Here is a 15,966-nt window from a genome sequence, read left to right as displayed (position 1 = left end):
GGAATTCTGATTGGGAGATGTTACCTTCCGTCACTCCCATCACTTTCACCACTCCAGTTATAAGAATATTCCAGCGCAACTTTAAAAATACATTTTGATGTTGTGTAAAGTAAAAGCTAAACACTAGGCCAGGGTTAGAATAGGATCGTTGGACAGGAGGATTGTATTTTTCAAACAGAGCACTGTTTTGCTAGGACAAAACTTTCTGTACATTGTGAGGATACGAGGAAAACCTTCAGCACATTTTCAGAACCAGACGTTTGTCACTAAAGTGCAGCAATCTAAATAGAAGATGACTTTCCCAGTTAGTCCCACTTTGGGTGGAATATCTGAGGAATTGAACTATTAATAGTCAGTTAAGTAACAGCTGACAAAGGTGCTTCTACACAAGGAGGTTCTTCCGATTTAATTAATATCCAATTATACAGCAACCAGCCTGAAGCAGGTTTCCTGCCCACCCTGTGTACCCGAGAGTGCCGCACAGAAATCTAAAGAGCAAAATGGTACATAAAAATATTAAAATAGGATTGGTTCATTGACCAATAAAATTTGCCTCTTCTTCTCCAGCTCACCTCATTAATCCTACAAAGAACATGATCATGAGGAAGTTTGGTGGGTATTCAGCTCGGGTTTTATGCCGATACAAACAACATGGGATGTACATTTTGAAACAACCAATCACAGTGGTTGTAAGTATCTGGACAGCACCTGCAAAAGATGATCAAGGATTAGTACAAGCAGCACTTGTCATTCTTCATTAATCAAGAATTCAGTATTGAATTATGGCCCAGAAATTCGGGTCGGGGGCTTCCCGCGGGTGCAAGCCCCCGATCTGCACTTACCTAGCGCGCCGGCCGTTGAGCTGTGGGCCCCCGTGGAATTCCGATCCGGGGCCTGGTCCAGCTGCCGGCGCGCAGTGCTTGCGTACCCCAGGGGCGCAGTTAGTTCGATGCGTCCCCTGGGATCACGTGGGCCATGGGCAGCCAATCGGAGCAGGGAATGCTTCATTCATAAGTCTGACAGGAAGTGCTGTCAAGACTTATAAATACTACGGCCCCAAAATAGCACTAAATCTTCAAATTTTTTTTTTTTAATAAACTATAAATTACATGAAATAACTATTTTAAACAATAATTTAAATTTTTGAAAAAAATAATTTTATATTCTAACGGGGCTAAAAATAAACTTACCTTGCTTTAAAGTATTTGAAAATAATAAACCGGTGGAAAAATGTTTTAATTTTAATTAATTCACCACTTACCTTGTAAAAAGCAGGCCTTACGCCTGCTTTTTACATTTCTAAATTCTGCAGGCTTATGTTCCCGGAGAAACCTGTAAAAAAAAACTAAGTTCGATGCGCACGCGCTGCCTCCCCCGCGCACGCGTTCGACCTCTGAACCTCTTCGTTCAGAGGAACGGAAGTGCCGGTTTCCAGTGCATGCAGGAAACCGGCGCTTCCATCGGGCCTATGGGCGAGTACCCCATGCGTACTCACCCGTGGAGACCCGAATTTCTGGGCCAATTGTGATCAATGGCACAAATCATGAACCTGTTGGTTGTAAACAGCAGTGAAACTGATGTTGGATGGGGGGGGGGGGGGGGGGGGGGGGGGGGAGAAACAGGGGAGTTTCTAGATTTAGGACAGACATTCCCGATATAAGTGAAACAGGTCTGCAGTATTGTGGTAAACCACTGTTTGTATTCCTGTTTGTCCTGTTTGTATTCCACTGTGTACATGCCTGGACATGCCTCGGCTGACTCCTCCCACAGGTCCTAGTATAAAGGTGACTGCTCCCCAGCCCTTGGTATCCTGGACCGGTCGACCACTCGAGGCAGACCTCCATTCTGTTGTTAATAAAAGCCTTTAGTTACTCTTCTAACTCTCAGTCTTTTATGAGTAATTGATAGCGCATCAAGTATCCAACAAACTTTTAAATAGACTTTCTGGGTGGTTAAAAATGTAATTTCCACATACGGTCTTAATACAAATACATTTTTCTACATGTTGATTGTAAAGGAAACCACCACAGAAGTTTACAGTAGCACAACTATTTCTTCTTTAAGATAAATCTTTGAAGTTATTTCATAAGAGGTCAGCATGCCTCCGGCTTCATATACAATTGCAATTTTCAGAAAATTATATAGTGAATACTCTTGCCTTCGACATGGGTGGGCAGCAGGTTGCACCCGGCATGTACAGAATTTTAAAACGTCATTTCGTTCAAAGCTACTTATTATTGGAGTAGTCAGAATTGGCAAGCTAGCCAGTCAGGCTCAGCACCTCATCTTCCCATTCGGCACTTTACGGCCCTCTGGACTCAACATCGAGTTCAACAATTTCAGATCAGAACCTCGGCCCCTATCATATATATCTTTTTATCCACACCTTTTGTTTGTGTCTGTTCTTCTCTCCCCCATGGCAGCTGTCTTCCATTCTGCCAGCACAATTTACACTTTATCTCGAGCCATCCTTTGTTTCTTAACCTGTCCCGTTACCATCTCCTCCCGCCTTGAATGTCTCTTAACCTCTCCTGCCTTCTATCCAATCACAGACCGCCCCTTTTGTTCTTTCATCCCCTCCCCCCTTTCCCAGCCCCTGCACTTGCTGAAAAATCTGTTCCATTTCCTGCTTTTCTCCAGTTCTGACGAAAGGTCATCGACCTGAAACGTTAACTCTGTTTCTCTCTCCACAGATGCTGCCTGACCTGCTGAGTATCTCCAGCATTGTCTGTTTTTATTTCAGACTCAGCATGGTCAGTGTGAAAACAGCAATACAATAACATTAAAGATTGATTTGTGCATAATATTTACCCAGCATTCCTGGTTCTCCTTCCAATAACGTCAGGATATACTTGTTGAGGAAGAGTGTACAGAAACTGAAGAAATACCAGAGGCTGAGATATGTCATGGCTTTGACACTCCAAACCCCAGAGTTTGATTCAATCACTGTCGTCTCTGTGATGGTGATTTTTAACACACTTTCATCAGTACAGCTGTCACTTCTGGTAATTACAATCCTTTCATTCCTATTCAAGAGGGAGAAACGGCCCGGAAAGTTCTTTTCTTTTGGCGGCTTCACATCGGGAGGCTTTTGGTTGGCCGGCAGAGGATGGAAATTCTCATTTAGAGACATGCTCTATCGAGCTAGCAGTCTGCAGCTTGGTCCGATACCGAAAGCGAATATTTGAAATATACAATCGGACAAAATAAACAGTCACTCTGCCAACAACACAAAGCCAAGGCAGGTTTATGTATAAGGCTTTGTTAATGGCAAGTGTGTAGTTTGGTCACCATCCAGTTTTTTCAGCATTGATCATTTCCACCATATTAACGTCACAACATCCAATCAGCAGCTGAAAACAGGGGAAAAAAAGCTCGTTTTAAAAACCAACCAGCAAAAAGATTTAGTATATAATGTGCCTTGTATAAAAATTGCCTTTTCTGATGTTCTAATAAACATTGAAATGCAAGGAGGTTTTAAAAAGGTAAAAACTGCATTCAGTGGATGGTTCTGACTGCTTTCATGCCATGCTATAGACCAAGGAACTCAGTGATATACCTATCAATTCGTCCAATGAAAAGCGACGAGTTAGGAAAGTAACTATAGGTTTTTATTGACTAAATAACAGAGCCCACCCTCATGGGTGATCGGATCCAGCAAGGAGGAATACCAGCCAGTCGACTACCTTTATACCTGGGCAGGTAGGTGGAGCCATGGGCGGAGTCAGTGATGGTCAGCCCAGGTATAACAGTGTGACAAGAGGCGACCTCGTATAGTGATACAACAGTGAGAACAGTGAGAACAATATAACAGTGATAACTATAGTGTAACGATAGTGAACGATAAAAGTGGTTTACCACATTCACCCCTTCTTTAGATTTGAGTTCGGCGGGGTGAAGTGTACTACCAGTTCTGGTATGTCAGTCTGTCCGGAGGCCTCGTAAGCCTCTCCGATCGTCGCAGCGGCGGTGTTGCATTATCCGGTGTTAATGCTGGTGTCTGCGTGGTCGGCGAAGGCTCGTGGGGTTCCGGCATGCCGACTACCTGGGCTGGAATTGGGGGGGTGGTGGGGGTAAAGGTGGTGTCTCCGGAGTGCCCGAGGGTGCGAGGTCTCGTAAGGAGACAGTATCCTCCCGCCCGTCTGGGTAAGCCACGTAGGCGTACTGGGGGTTGGCGTGCAGGAGGTCCACCCTCTCGACCAGGGGGTCCGTTTTATGGGCCCTCACGTGCTTTCGCAGCAGGACGGGCCCCGGAGAGGTCAGCCAGGTTGGTAGAGTGGTTCCCGTAGTCGACTTCCTGGGGAAAACAAACATTCGTTCATGAGGGGTGGCGTTAACGGCAGTGCAAAGTAGTGACCGGATGGAATGCAGCGCTGTCGGGAGGACTTCCTGCCAGCGGGAGGTTGGGAGGCCCTTAGACTTTAAGGCTAAGATGACGGCCTTCCAGACAGTCGCGTTCTCTCTTTCCACCTGGCCGTTCCCTCGGGGGTTGTAGCTGGTGGTCCTGCTTGCTGCAATACCTCTCGCTAGTAGGAACTGGCGGAGTTCCTCGCTCATGAAGGAGGAGCCCCGGTCACTATGTATATAGTTCGGGAACCCGAACAAGGCGAAGAGTTCGTTCAGGCATTTAATGACCGTGGTACTGGTCATGTCTGGGCAGGGGAAGGCAAAGGGGAAACGGGAGTACTCATCAACGATGTTGAGGAAGTACACATTACGGTCGGATGACGGTAGGGGCCCCTTAAAGTCGATGCTCAGGCGCTCGAAGGGGCGGGTGGCCTTGATCAGGCTTGCTTTGTCCGGCCTATAGAAGTGCGGTTTACACTCGGCACAGGTCTGGCAGTTCCTGGTCATGGTCCTGACCTCCTCGATGGAGTAGGTCAGGTTGCGGGCCTTAATGAAATGGTAAAGTCTGGTGACCCCGGGGTGGCAGAGGTCGTTGTGGAGGGTCTGAAGTCTATCAATATGCGCGCTGGCGCATGTAATTCGTGAAAGAGCATCGGGGGGTTCGTTCAGCTTACCTGGCCGGTACAAGATCTCATAATCGTAGGTGGATAGCTCGATTCTCCACCTCAAGATCTTGTCATTCTTGATTTTGCCCCTCAGCTTGTTATTAAACATGAAAGCGACCGAACGCTGGTCGGTGAGGAGGGTAAATCGTTTGCCTGCCAGGTAATGCCTCCAGCGTCGTACCGCCTCCACGATCGCCTGGGCTTCCTTCTCGACCGACGAGTGTCGGATCTCAGGGCCCTTGAGAAGAAGGCCACCGGCCTCCCCTCCTGGTTAAGGGTAGCGGCTAGGGCGAAGTCGGATGCATCGCTCTCCACTTGGAAGGGGATGGACTCATCCACTGCGTGCATTGTGGCCTTGGCTATGTCTCCCTTAATGAGGGAGAAGGCCGCGCACGCCTCCTCCGTGAGGGGGAAGGATGTGGACTTCATGAGGGGTCTGGCTTTGTCCGCATAATTGGGCACCCATTGGGCATAGTAGGCGAAGAGTCCCAGGGTTCTCTTAAGTGCCTTAGGACAGTGGGGGAGGGGTAGCTCCATGAGGGGGCGCATTCTTTCGGGGTCGGGGCCGATGACTCCGTTCTCTACTACACAGCCGAGGATAACAAGGCGTGAGGTGTTAAACACACATTTCTCCTTATTGTAGGTGAGGTTCAGCCGTTGGGCCGTACGGAGGAATTTCTCCAGATTCACATCATGGTCCTGCCGGTCGCGGCCGCAGATGGTGACGTTATCTAGATAAGGGAACGTGGCCTGCAGTCCGTTCTGGTCGACCATCCAGTCCATCTCCCTTTGGAAGACCAACACCCCGTTGGTGACACCGAAGGGGACCCTAAGGAAGTGGTAGAGGCGCCCGTTCGCCTCGAAGGCGGTATACTGGCGGTCCTCCGGGCTGATAGGGAGTTGGTGGTAGGCCGACTTAAGGTCGATGGTCAAGAATACTCGGTATTGTGCAATCTGATTGACCATGTCAGATATGCGGGGAAGGGGGTATGCGTCCAGCTGGGTGTACCTGTTTATGGTCTGGCTGTAGTCGATGACCAAGCGATTTTTATCGCCGGTCTTAATGACCACGACCTGGGCACGCCAGGGGCTGCTGCTCCCCTCGATGATGCCCTCTTTCAGGAGGCGCCGCACCTCATAGCTAATGAAGGCCCTGTCCCCGGCGCTGTACCGCCTGCTCTTGGTAGCGACGGGTTTGCAGTCGGGGGTTAGGTTAGCGAACAGGGAAGGTGGCGGGACCTTGAGGGTGGATAGGCTGCAGGTGTTACGCGGTGGGCGGTTTAACATCCGCTGGTTGTCGACTGTGAGTGGGGGGAGGGGTCCACCGTATGCTAGGGTGACACTTCGGAGGTGGGATTGGAAGTCCAGCCCTAGTAGGACGGCAGCGCAGAGCTGGGGGAGGACGAGGAGTTTAAAGTTTTTATACTCCGTACCCTTAACCGACAGGGTCACAACACAGTAGCCGCTGATGTCCGTGGCGTGGGACCTTGATGCCATCGAGATTCGGTTGCGCGTTGGCAGGACGGGGAGGGAGTAGTGGCTCACCGTGTCTGGGTGGATGAAGCTCTCCGTGCTTCCGCTGTCGAACAGGCAGGTCGTGGCGTGGCCGTTTACTTTGATGTCCATCATCGACTTGGACAGGTGATGCGGGCGGGCTTGATCCAGAGTGACGGAGGCTAGTGTGTAGCTGAGCGAGTCGTTGTCGTCTGCGGGTGAGGCGGTCGTCGAGTCTGGAGGCACGGTGGCAGTCGAGCGTGGTGGGTAAAATGGCGTCTCCCACGAGGTTGGACAAAATGGCTGCCCCCATAACTCACGAGGCACTATTGGGGTCGGTTGCCTTGATCAAAGATGGCCGCCCCCATGACTCACGTGTGGGGATGCTGGCCTCTGTTGCCTTGAAGGAAGATGGCCGCCCCCACAGTTCGCATGAGGCACTGCTGGCCTCTGAAGATCCACTTCTGCAGGCCTTAGCAAGGTGGCCTTTCTTCCTGCTGGTTGAGCAGGTGGAGTTCCTAGCTGGGCAGCGCGACCTCGGGTGTTTCTCCTGGCCGCAGAAAAAGCAGCCGCGGGGGTCCGATGTCGGAGCCGGTACCGGGGGTGGCGGTCCCGATCGGGTCCGGGACGCCGACGCTGAGGTAGGTCCCGGGGGCGGCGCGGTGAAGGGTATTGCGGTAGGGGTCGGGCCCGAGTCCCAGGGTCGCGAACAGTACCTGGAGAACGCCTCCTGGTCCCGATGGGCCACCTCCAGGGAGAGAGCGAGGGCTGCAGCTTTGTCCAGGTCGAGGTCCTTTGCTTCCAGTAATCGCTGCCGTGAGTAGTCGGACCGTAGGCCTTTCACGAAGGCATCGCGGACGTTGTCTTCCGTATTTTCTGCCGCCGTTACTGCTTTAAAGTTACAGTCTCTGCCGAGTGCTTGTAGCACCCGTAAAAATTCCTCCACCGGCTCCCCTGGCAGTTGCGGGCGGGACCTTAGGAGGTGCCTGGTATACATGGGGTTTACCGGGGTTTGGTACTGTCTTTTCAGCCGGTTGATGGCGTCCTCGTATGTTTTAAGGTCCCGGATGAGCGCGAATACTTTAGGGCTCAGTTGGGCGTTCAGAACTCTTAGCTTGGATCTCTGAGGCACGTTGGACTCTTCCAGGTAGGCTTCAAAGCAGCCCAGCCAGTGATCGAAGTCGAGGGCTGCGTTCGCTGCCCGTGGATTTAGATCCAGGTACGGTGGTCTGAGGGCTCGCAGCCAAGCCGGCTGTTGTGATTGTTGCGGCTCGGCGTCTGAAGGCTGCTGTGGCTGCTGTGGCGGGGCGTCTGGATGAGACATCTTAAAATTTAGTCAATAAAATTGATATACCTATCAATTCGTCCAATGAAAAGCGACGAGTTAGGAAAGTAACTATAGGTTTTTATTGACTAAATAACAGAGCCCACCCTCATGGGTGATCGGATCCAGCAAGGAGGAATACCAGCCAGTCGACTACCTTTATACCTGGGCAGGTAGGTGGAGCCATGGGCGGAGTCAGTGATGGTCAGCCCAGGTATAACAGTGTGACAAGAGGCGACCTCGTATAGTGATACAACAGTGAGAACAATATAACAGTGATAACTATAGTGTAACGATAGTGAACGATAAAAGTGGTTTACCACACTCAGAACCCCCCCACCACCACCATATTGTGCATGATGGAGAAGAGGAGGGAAAGAGAATTCAAGACAAAGGCAGAAGGAAGCAATATGTCCACCGCAGAGATAGTTGGGGGAGGTGCAAGTAATACGCTTTCTGTACACCGAGGCAGAGAGCGATGGACCAGAAGTCTTTCACCCATTTTCCCAATGACAATATGATATTAAAACATCTGCCATACCATGGTGGCGGCAGTGACGGTGGCGGCAGGGAGGGGGCCGGGGGAAAAGAGGAGGAAAATCAAGGCAAACGGAACTTTTCAGAAATCTATCATCTCTGTTCCACAGTAACTATTCTGCTCAACAAACCAGAGGTATCCTACAATCTGAAACATCATTTTAGAAACATCAACACAAGAACGCCCAACCCTCATCTTCTCAGGGCACCAAACTGGCCCACATACCGTGAACCTTGTTTTTTCCCCCAAATAAAAGCACATTGAATAGCTGCTGTTGTATAATAGTTGCAAATCAGGTTTTATAAATTTGATAGTGTACAACATAATTCGGTGAGATGCCAGTTACAATAATGCCTCTGCACCAACTGGATGTGTATTCTTGACACACCCACTCCACTTTTTAAAATAATTCGTTCATGGGGTGTGGGCATCGCTGGCAAGGCCAGTGTTTATTGCTCATCCCGAACTGCCCTCGGGATGCTGATGTTGCTCAGCAAGTTGTCGAACTGGGTAGGCTGGTTTTGGAGCTCCTAATCTGATATTGGTGGTCACTGAAAGCTGCACACTAGAAGCTCAATCCACTTAGCACTACATGCATGTGCGAAGTGGATAACGTGTACATTTGTTCAGTCCAGCCAGCAATAGCCACTGCTGCCAAGTTACAGTATGAAGTCAAAAGCGTCAGCAGAGCTGCTGAGATTTCAAGGATGGGCGACGGGGCAGAGAACAGAACACCAGCAACAAAAGTAACTTATCAAGAACGGAGGCAAGAGAAAACTGGAGAAGAGGGAGGAAGAATAATAATAGGAGAAAATTGGAAAAAGTCTTTTATTTAAATGAGCTGCAAAGTGTTGCACAATGATCAGAATAAGTCAATATAACCAGTGCTGTTCAAAACGTTGGATGCTGAGATTGGAAAACTGGAGGGATGAGCTTCAATTGGTAATCTTTTTATCTCTTACTACCACTTTGGTAGGAAAAATAGAAAAGCAGAGTATTTGTTAAATGGTGAGATTGGGAAATGTTGCTGTTCAGAGGGACCTGGGTGTCCTTGTACACGAATCACTGAAAGTTAACACGCAGGTACAGCAAGCAATTAGGAAAGCAAATGGTATGTTGGCCTTTATTACAAGAGGATTTGAGTATAAGAGTAAAGACGTCTTACTGCTATTATATAGGGCCCTGGTGAGGCCACACCTGGAGTATTGTGTACAGTTTTGGTCTCCTTACCTAAGGAAGGATATACTTGCCATAGAGGGAGTGCAAGGAAGGTTCACCAGACTGATTCCTGGGATGGGGGATTGTCCTATGAGGAGAGATTGAGTAGACTAGGCCTATATTCTCTAGAGTTTAGAAGAATGAGAGGTGATCTCATTGAAACATAAACAAATTCTTACAGGGCTCGACAGGGTAGATGCAGAGAGACTGTTTCCCCTGGCTGGGGAGTCTAGAACCAGGGGTCACAGTCTCAGAATAAGGGGTCGGCCATTTAGGACTGAGATGAGGAGAAATTTCTTCACTCAGAGGGTGGTGAATCTTTGGAATTCTCTACCCCAGAGGGCTGTGGAGGCTCAGTCGTTGAGTATATTCAAGACAGAGATCGATAGAGTTTTGGATATTAAGGGAATCAAGGGATAGGGATATGGGGATAGTGCAGGAAAGTGGAGATGAGGTAGAAGATCAGCCATGATCTTATTGAATGGCGGAGCAGGCTCGAGGGGCCGAATGGCCTACTCCTATTTCTTATGTTCTTACCCCATTTACATTGGTTAGCATATTGGCACAGCCACTGATAATTATAACTTATTCCAAAATACCACAACTTTTACGGGTAGCCATAAACAGAATTTAAATAGAAAGATGGCTGTATTAGTGTACTGGCCCACTGAGAGGTGGCATGATGGGAGCGTTCTCTCCATAGAGGTTATGTTGGAATTATTAAACAACTGTCTAACTGAATTAAATGCAAAATATGTTTTGAAAGGGTAAACTTATATAAAAGGGGGATAAGAGAACCACTTCAAGTAAAGAAGATTCTGTAATAGACTGGGCTGCTAGCAATGTGGAAGTTACCTATTTATATTGCAAGCTGCTATTTAAAATTCAGGATGCTGATTATGTCAGAAGCCAGTGGGAGGAACAAGTCAGAAGCCAGGCAGATCCCCATAGGAAGGGAGGGGCTATCACAAGAGAATACAAATGCTGATGTTGCTCAGCAAGTTGTCGAACTGGGTAGGCTGGTTTTGGAGCTCCTAATCTGATATTGGTGGTCACTGAAAGCTGCACACTAGAAGCTCAATCCACTTAGCACTACATGCATGTGCGAAGTGGATAACGTGTACATTTGTTCAGTCCAGCCAGCAATAGCCACTGCTGCCAAGTTACAGTATGAAGTCAAAAGCGTCAGCAGAGCTGCTGAGATTTCAAGGATGGGCGACGGGGCAGAGAACAGAACACCAGCAACAAAAGTAACTTATCAAGAACGGAGGCAAGAGAAAACTGGAGAAGAGGGAGGAAGAATAATAATAGGAGAAAATTGGAAAAAGTCTTTTATTTAAATGAGCTGCAAAGTGTTGCACAATGATCAGAATAAGTCAATATAACCAGTGCTGTTCAAAACGTTGGATGCTGAGATTGGAAAACTGGAGGGATGAGCTTCAATTGGTAATCTTTTTATCTCTTACTACCACTTTGGTAGGAAAAATAGAAAAGCAGAGTATTTGTTAAATGGTGAGATTGGGAAATGTTGCTGTTCAGAGGGACCTGGGTGTCCTTGTACACGAATCACTGAAAGTTAACACGCAGGTACAGCAAGCAATTAGGAAAGCAAATGGTATGTTGGCCTTTATTACAAGAGGATTTGAGTATAAGAGTAAAGACGTCTTACTGCTATTATATAGGGCCCTGGTGAGGCCACACCTGGAGTATTGTGTACAGTTTTGGTCTCCTTACCTAAGGAAGGATATACTTGCCATAGAGGGAGTGCAAGGAAGGTTCACCAGACTGATTCCTGGGATGGGGGATTGTCCTATGAGGAGAGATTGAGTAGACTAGGCCTATATTCTCTAGAGTTTAGAAGAATGAGAGGTGATCTCATTGAAACATAAACAAATTCTTACAGGGCTCGACAGGGTAGATGCAGAGAGACTGTTTCCCCTGGCTGGGGAGTCTAGAACCAGGGGTCACAGTCTCAGAATAAGGGGTCGGCCATTTAGGACTGAGATGAGGAGAAATTTCTTCACTCAGAGGGTGGTGAATCTTTGGAATTCTCTACCCCAGAGGGCTGTGGAGGCTCAGTCGTTGAGTATATTCAAGACAGAGATCGATAGAGTTTTGGATATTAAGGGAATCAAGGGATAGGGATATGGGGATAGTGCAGGAAAGTGGAGATGAGGTAGAAGATCAGCCATGATCTTATTGAATGGCGGAGCAGGCTCGAGGGGCCGAATGGCCTACTCCTATTTCTTATGTTCTTACCCCATTTACATTGGTTAGCATATTGGCACAGCCACTGATAATTATAACTTATTCCAAAATACCACAACTTTTACGGGTAGCCATAAACAGAATTTAAATAGAAAGATGGCTGTATTAGTGTACTGGCCCACTGAGAGGTGGCATGATGGGAGCGTTCTCTCCATAGAGGTTATGTTGGAATTATTAAACAACTGTCTAACTGAATTAAATGCAAAATATGTTTTGAAAGGGTAAACTTATATAAAAGGGGGATAAGAGAACCACTTCAAGTAAAGAAGATTCTGTAATAGACTGGGCTGCTAGCAATGTGGAAGTTACCTATTTATATTGCAAGCTGCTATTTAAAATTCAGGATGCTGATTATGTCAGAAGCCAGTGGGAGGAACAAGTCAGAAGCCAGGCAGATCCCCATAGGAAGGGAGGGGCTATCACAAGAGAATACACAGAGCCCCTCACAGATCTTCAATTATCTAGAGGGGCCAAGGAACACTGCAGGGGCAGTACTCCTTCAAAGGCAGCAACACAAACAGCAGGAAATGTGAAGAGCTGATGGTGCACATTGCCACCTCTTCGCATCATGGGCCGGCTCAGCACTCAGCCCGATGTAGATCAGAGCTGCAGCTCTCATCAGCAGCTGATGCAGAATTTCCCCATCAGCGAAGAAACTGCACCAGAAAATGAAATCACTAATGAACTGAACATGCTGCTGCTGAACAATCCTTCCTGCAGCATGCACAAGGGGGGATTCCACAGCTCCAGCTATGGAACCCATTCTACTTAATATGAAGAGAACATAAATGTGTCCTTTTAAAACACATCTGTCTTTAATCCCATTAGGTAGTATTTTAATTATTCCAACTGGAACTTGATGGAGAAGCTGTTGCCAGAAATTTAAGACAGTGTCTGAAGAGCATTCCTGAGACTCTGGATGAGATTCAACACATGTTGATAGCATTCTCTGCCACATTGCACACGATTGTCACTATTATAATTCTGGTAAGTCAGTTTAGCATGTTCTAATGATCCATAATTATTCTGTTTCTTTCATAAATATAAATTAAGCAAATGCCCATTTAGTGAATTCGATACACTACTTTAAACCAACAAATTACTAGGTAATAGTCAATTGCTGAATTTCATGCATAGTACTCCAGCAATGACTGAAGTTTAATTTGTTTCTCATTGCAAGAGGGCAGCAATCTATTGTTTAAAAAAGACTGGTTATTCAGAAATACAGTACCACAAAAGTTTGAAAGCATGGCAGAAACAGCAGCCAATGACATGTGACCAAACATGCCATGACATGCATGGACAGAACACAGCTGTGGACATGCTCAGGTGACAGCCTTTAGCATAACAGGCTATATGAAAACTACTGTACATTGGATTAAAATACTAAATTGGGATTATGCCTTCAGTGTTCTGTATTCAAATAGCAATTGTCATGGGATCTTTGACGTCCACTCAAGACGGCAGACAGCGTTGAACATCTCATCCGAAAGACGGCACCTCAGAGCACAGCACTCTCGGTACTGCACCGGTGTCAACTTAAGACTGTGTGTTCAAGTCTCTGGAGTAGGATTTTAACCCACAAAGTTCAATATCAGCAAATTTTGAAAAAGGCAACAGCCAAGCTTCAATAAGGATTGTAAATATTATTACACGTTAAGAACTCACACTTACCACACCCTAGAAAAACATACCTATCACCTGAACGCACTTGAAATAACAAAGTCATTTATGTTCAAAGTATTTCGCACTAGTATATTTCAATACTTTTCATATAATTTAGTTACAATAATCCTGTATAATTTCCTACGGTTCGTTAGGAAAGCCTTTATATAGCCCCTTAACACATCTACTGTGTCAGCCAATGGCTCAGTTGATAGCATGCTTGTCTCTGAGACAGAAGGTTGTGGGTTCAAGTCCCACATGAGACTTGAGCACAAAAATCTAGGCTGACACTCCAGTGCAGTACCGAGGGAGTGCTGCACTGTCGGAGGTGCCGTTTTTCGGATGAGACGTTAAATCAAGGCCCCGTCTGCCCTCTCAGATAGATGTAAAAGATCCCATGGCACTATTTTGAAAAAGAGCAGGGGAGATATCCCTGGTGTCCTGGCCAATATTTATCCCTCACTGAAAACAGATTATCTGGTCATTATCACATTGCTGTTTGTGGTCGTGAAAGGCGCTACATAAATGCAAGTCTTTCTTTTATCACTCTACAAATGCTGGTCTACCCCGAGGGAAGAGAACGGTGTTCCAACAGGCTGCAAATTACCCTCTCTCATATCTTTGCTACTTTTATACCAGCTGCGGGCTTTACCCGTACTACACAGATATTGTAACTCAGCAGATTTACTCCCAGATCAGTGCTTGATAGAAAGCTAACAGAAATGTGACTAATGCATTGGATTTTCGAGCACTTTAAATTTATCAAAATTAGTTTGTGCTGATTTTTTTTTTTAACTACATGTTAAACGGGTTTAAATTACCATTCAAAGTCTAGAATTAGAATTTCTTTAAAGGGAATTGCTGTACTTATATCCAGTGATGAGGGAGATCAACTTTCCATGAAACAAACTAGTTTCGTGTTACATTGTTACTTGATCAAAGATGAGAAGTTAGCTGAAAACGTTAATTTTATGAAGTGTTGGCCCGAGGACTGCACACGTAGACAGTTAGTGGTTTTTTTGCAGGGTTGTGATGCTCCCGGCCAAAGCTCTGCACACACAGGAAAAAAAAAATCGGTGTTTTTTTTTTGCAATTAATCGTGTGCACGCCACCAAACTGAATGAAGTGATGCGAGATCTAGTCATACTCTGACAAAAAAGAGAAAACGCACAAATCGACGTTTACAAACACAACAATCAGATTAACCTTCACACACACGGTACACCCAGCTTTCACAATACGTGCAACAACAAAAAGTTACAGATTAGTCTTCCGTTTAGTGCATGCCACAGCTTGCAATTATTTTTTTTTTTTAAAAGCATGTGTAACAACAGGAGCCCCGAGGGATCTGTAAAAACTGGCAATAAAAAGCGCTCGGCCCCGCACACTCAGTCAGTCTGAATCTTCAGTCTGCAGCACGGGGCTCGCAATACTGCCCCTCTCCGGTCCGCATCAAACCCCCTCGTTGCCCCTCTCCGGTCCGCATCAAACCCCCTCGTTGCCCCTCTCCGGTCCGCATCAAATCTCTCGTTGCCCCTCTCCGGTCCGCATCAAACCCCTCATTGCCCCTCTCCGGTCCGCATCAAACCCCTCATTGCCCCTCTCCGGTCCGCATCAAACCCCTCATTGCCCCTCTCCGGTCCGCATCAAACCCCACATTGCCCCTCTCCGGTCCGCATCACTTACCCGCCGATCCTCCCGTCACGGACAAAGGCGCCAGCAGCCTTCCCGCGAACCTGCTAACCGCGCCTCACACCTCATTGTCGGTTATCTGCCTATATTTCCTCACACACACACGGTTTGCCAACAAAGCTCCCTGACTGGGTTGCGCTGCGCGGAGGGACAAGTTAGCACAAAGACAAGGAGCGCTCGCCGCCGGCAAGCGTGTCCGCCCCGCTGGGCATTGTGGGCCGCTGGGTGTCAGCCAAGCCACCAACTTAAACTCCGGCTCATTCACAGCTCCTGCAGACCCATCTTTTGTTTAGAATCACACAGCATGATTTTTCAAACGAGAAATCACAAGTCAGGAGTGTGATGGAATACTCTCCACTTGCCTGGATGAGTGCAGCTCCAACAACACTCAAAAATGAGAAGTCACATAACACCAGGTTATAGTCCAACAGCTTTATTTGAAATCACAAGCTTTCGGAGACTTCACCTGATGAAGGAGCAGCGCTCCAAAAGCTTGTGATTTCAAATAAAGCTGTTGGACTATAACCTGGTGTTGTGTGACTTCTCACAATTGTCCACCCCAGTCCAACACCGGCATCACCACATCAACACTCAAGAAGCTCGACATCATCCAGGACAAAGCAGCCCGCTTGATAAGCTCTAAGGATAAGAGGTAAGCCATTTAGGACTGAGATGAGGAGGAATTTCTTCACCCAGAGAGTGGTGAAACTGGAATTCTCTACCACAGAAGGCAGTTGAGGCCAATTCATTAAATA

The 15,966-nt window shown here is 47.2% G+C and overlaps 1 protein-coding gene across 1 annotated transcript in view; it reads right to left on the bottom strand.

The window, feature by feature from the left end:
- Window positions 1-15,459, bottom strand: part of LOC147100904 (solute carrier family 35 member E2A) — a 34,986-nt gene extending 19,527 nt beyond the window's left edge. The window contains exons 1-3 of the mRNA XM_085967496.1: window positions 15,206-15,459; window positions 2,812-3,353; window positions 573-708 (exon numbers count right to left, since the gene is read on the bottom strand). Of these exons, the coding sequence (XP_085823622.1) occupies window positions 573-708; window positions 2,812-3,133 (458 nt within the window). The 5' untranslated portion in view covers window positions 3,134-3,353; window positions 15,206-15,459. The remainder of the gene's footprint in view (window positions 1-572; window positions 709-2,811; window positions 3,354-15,205) is intronic.
- Between the last annotated feature and the right edge of the window lie 507 nt (window positions 15,460-15,966).

Source organism: Somniosus microcephalus, chromosome 25, assembly GCF_052327205.1.
Source record: "Somniosus microcephalus isolate GS21.2 chromosome 25, FLI_Smic_1.0, whole genome shotgun sequence".
In the NCBI taxonomy this organism is placed as follows: Eukaryota; Metazoa; Chordata; class Chondrichthyes; order Squaliformes; family Somniosidae; genus Somniosus; species Somniosus microcephalus.
The sequence above is the reverse complement of the archived record's forward strand: the minus strand, read 5'-3'. Positions and strand labels throughout refer to the sequence as shown.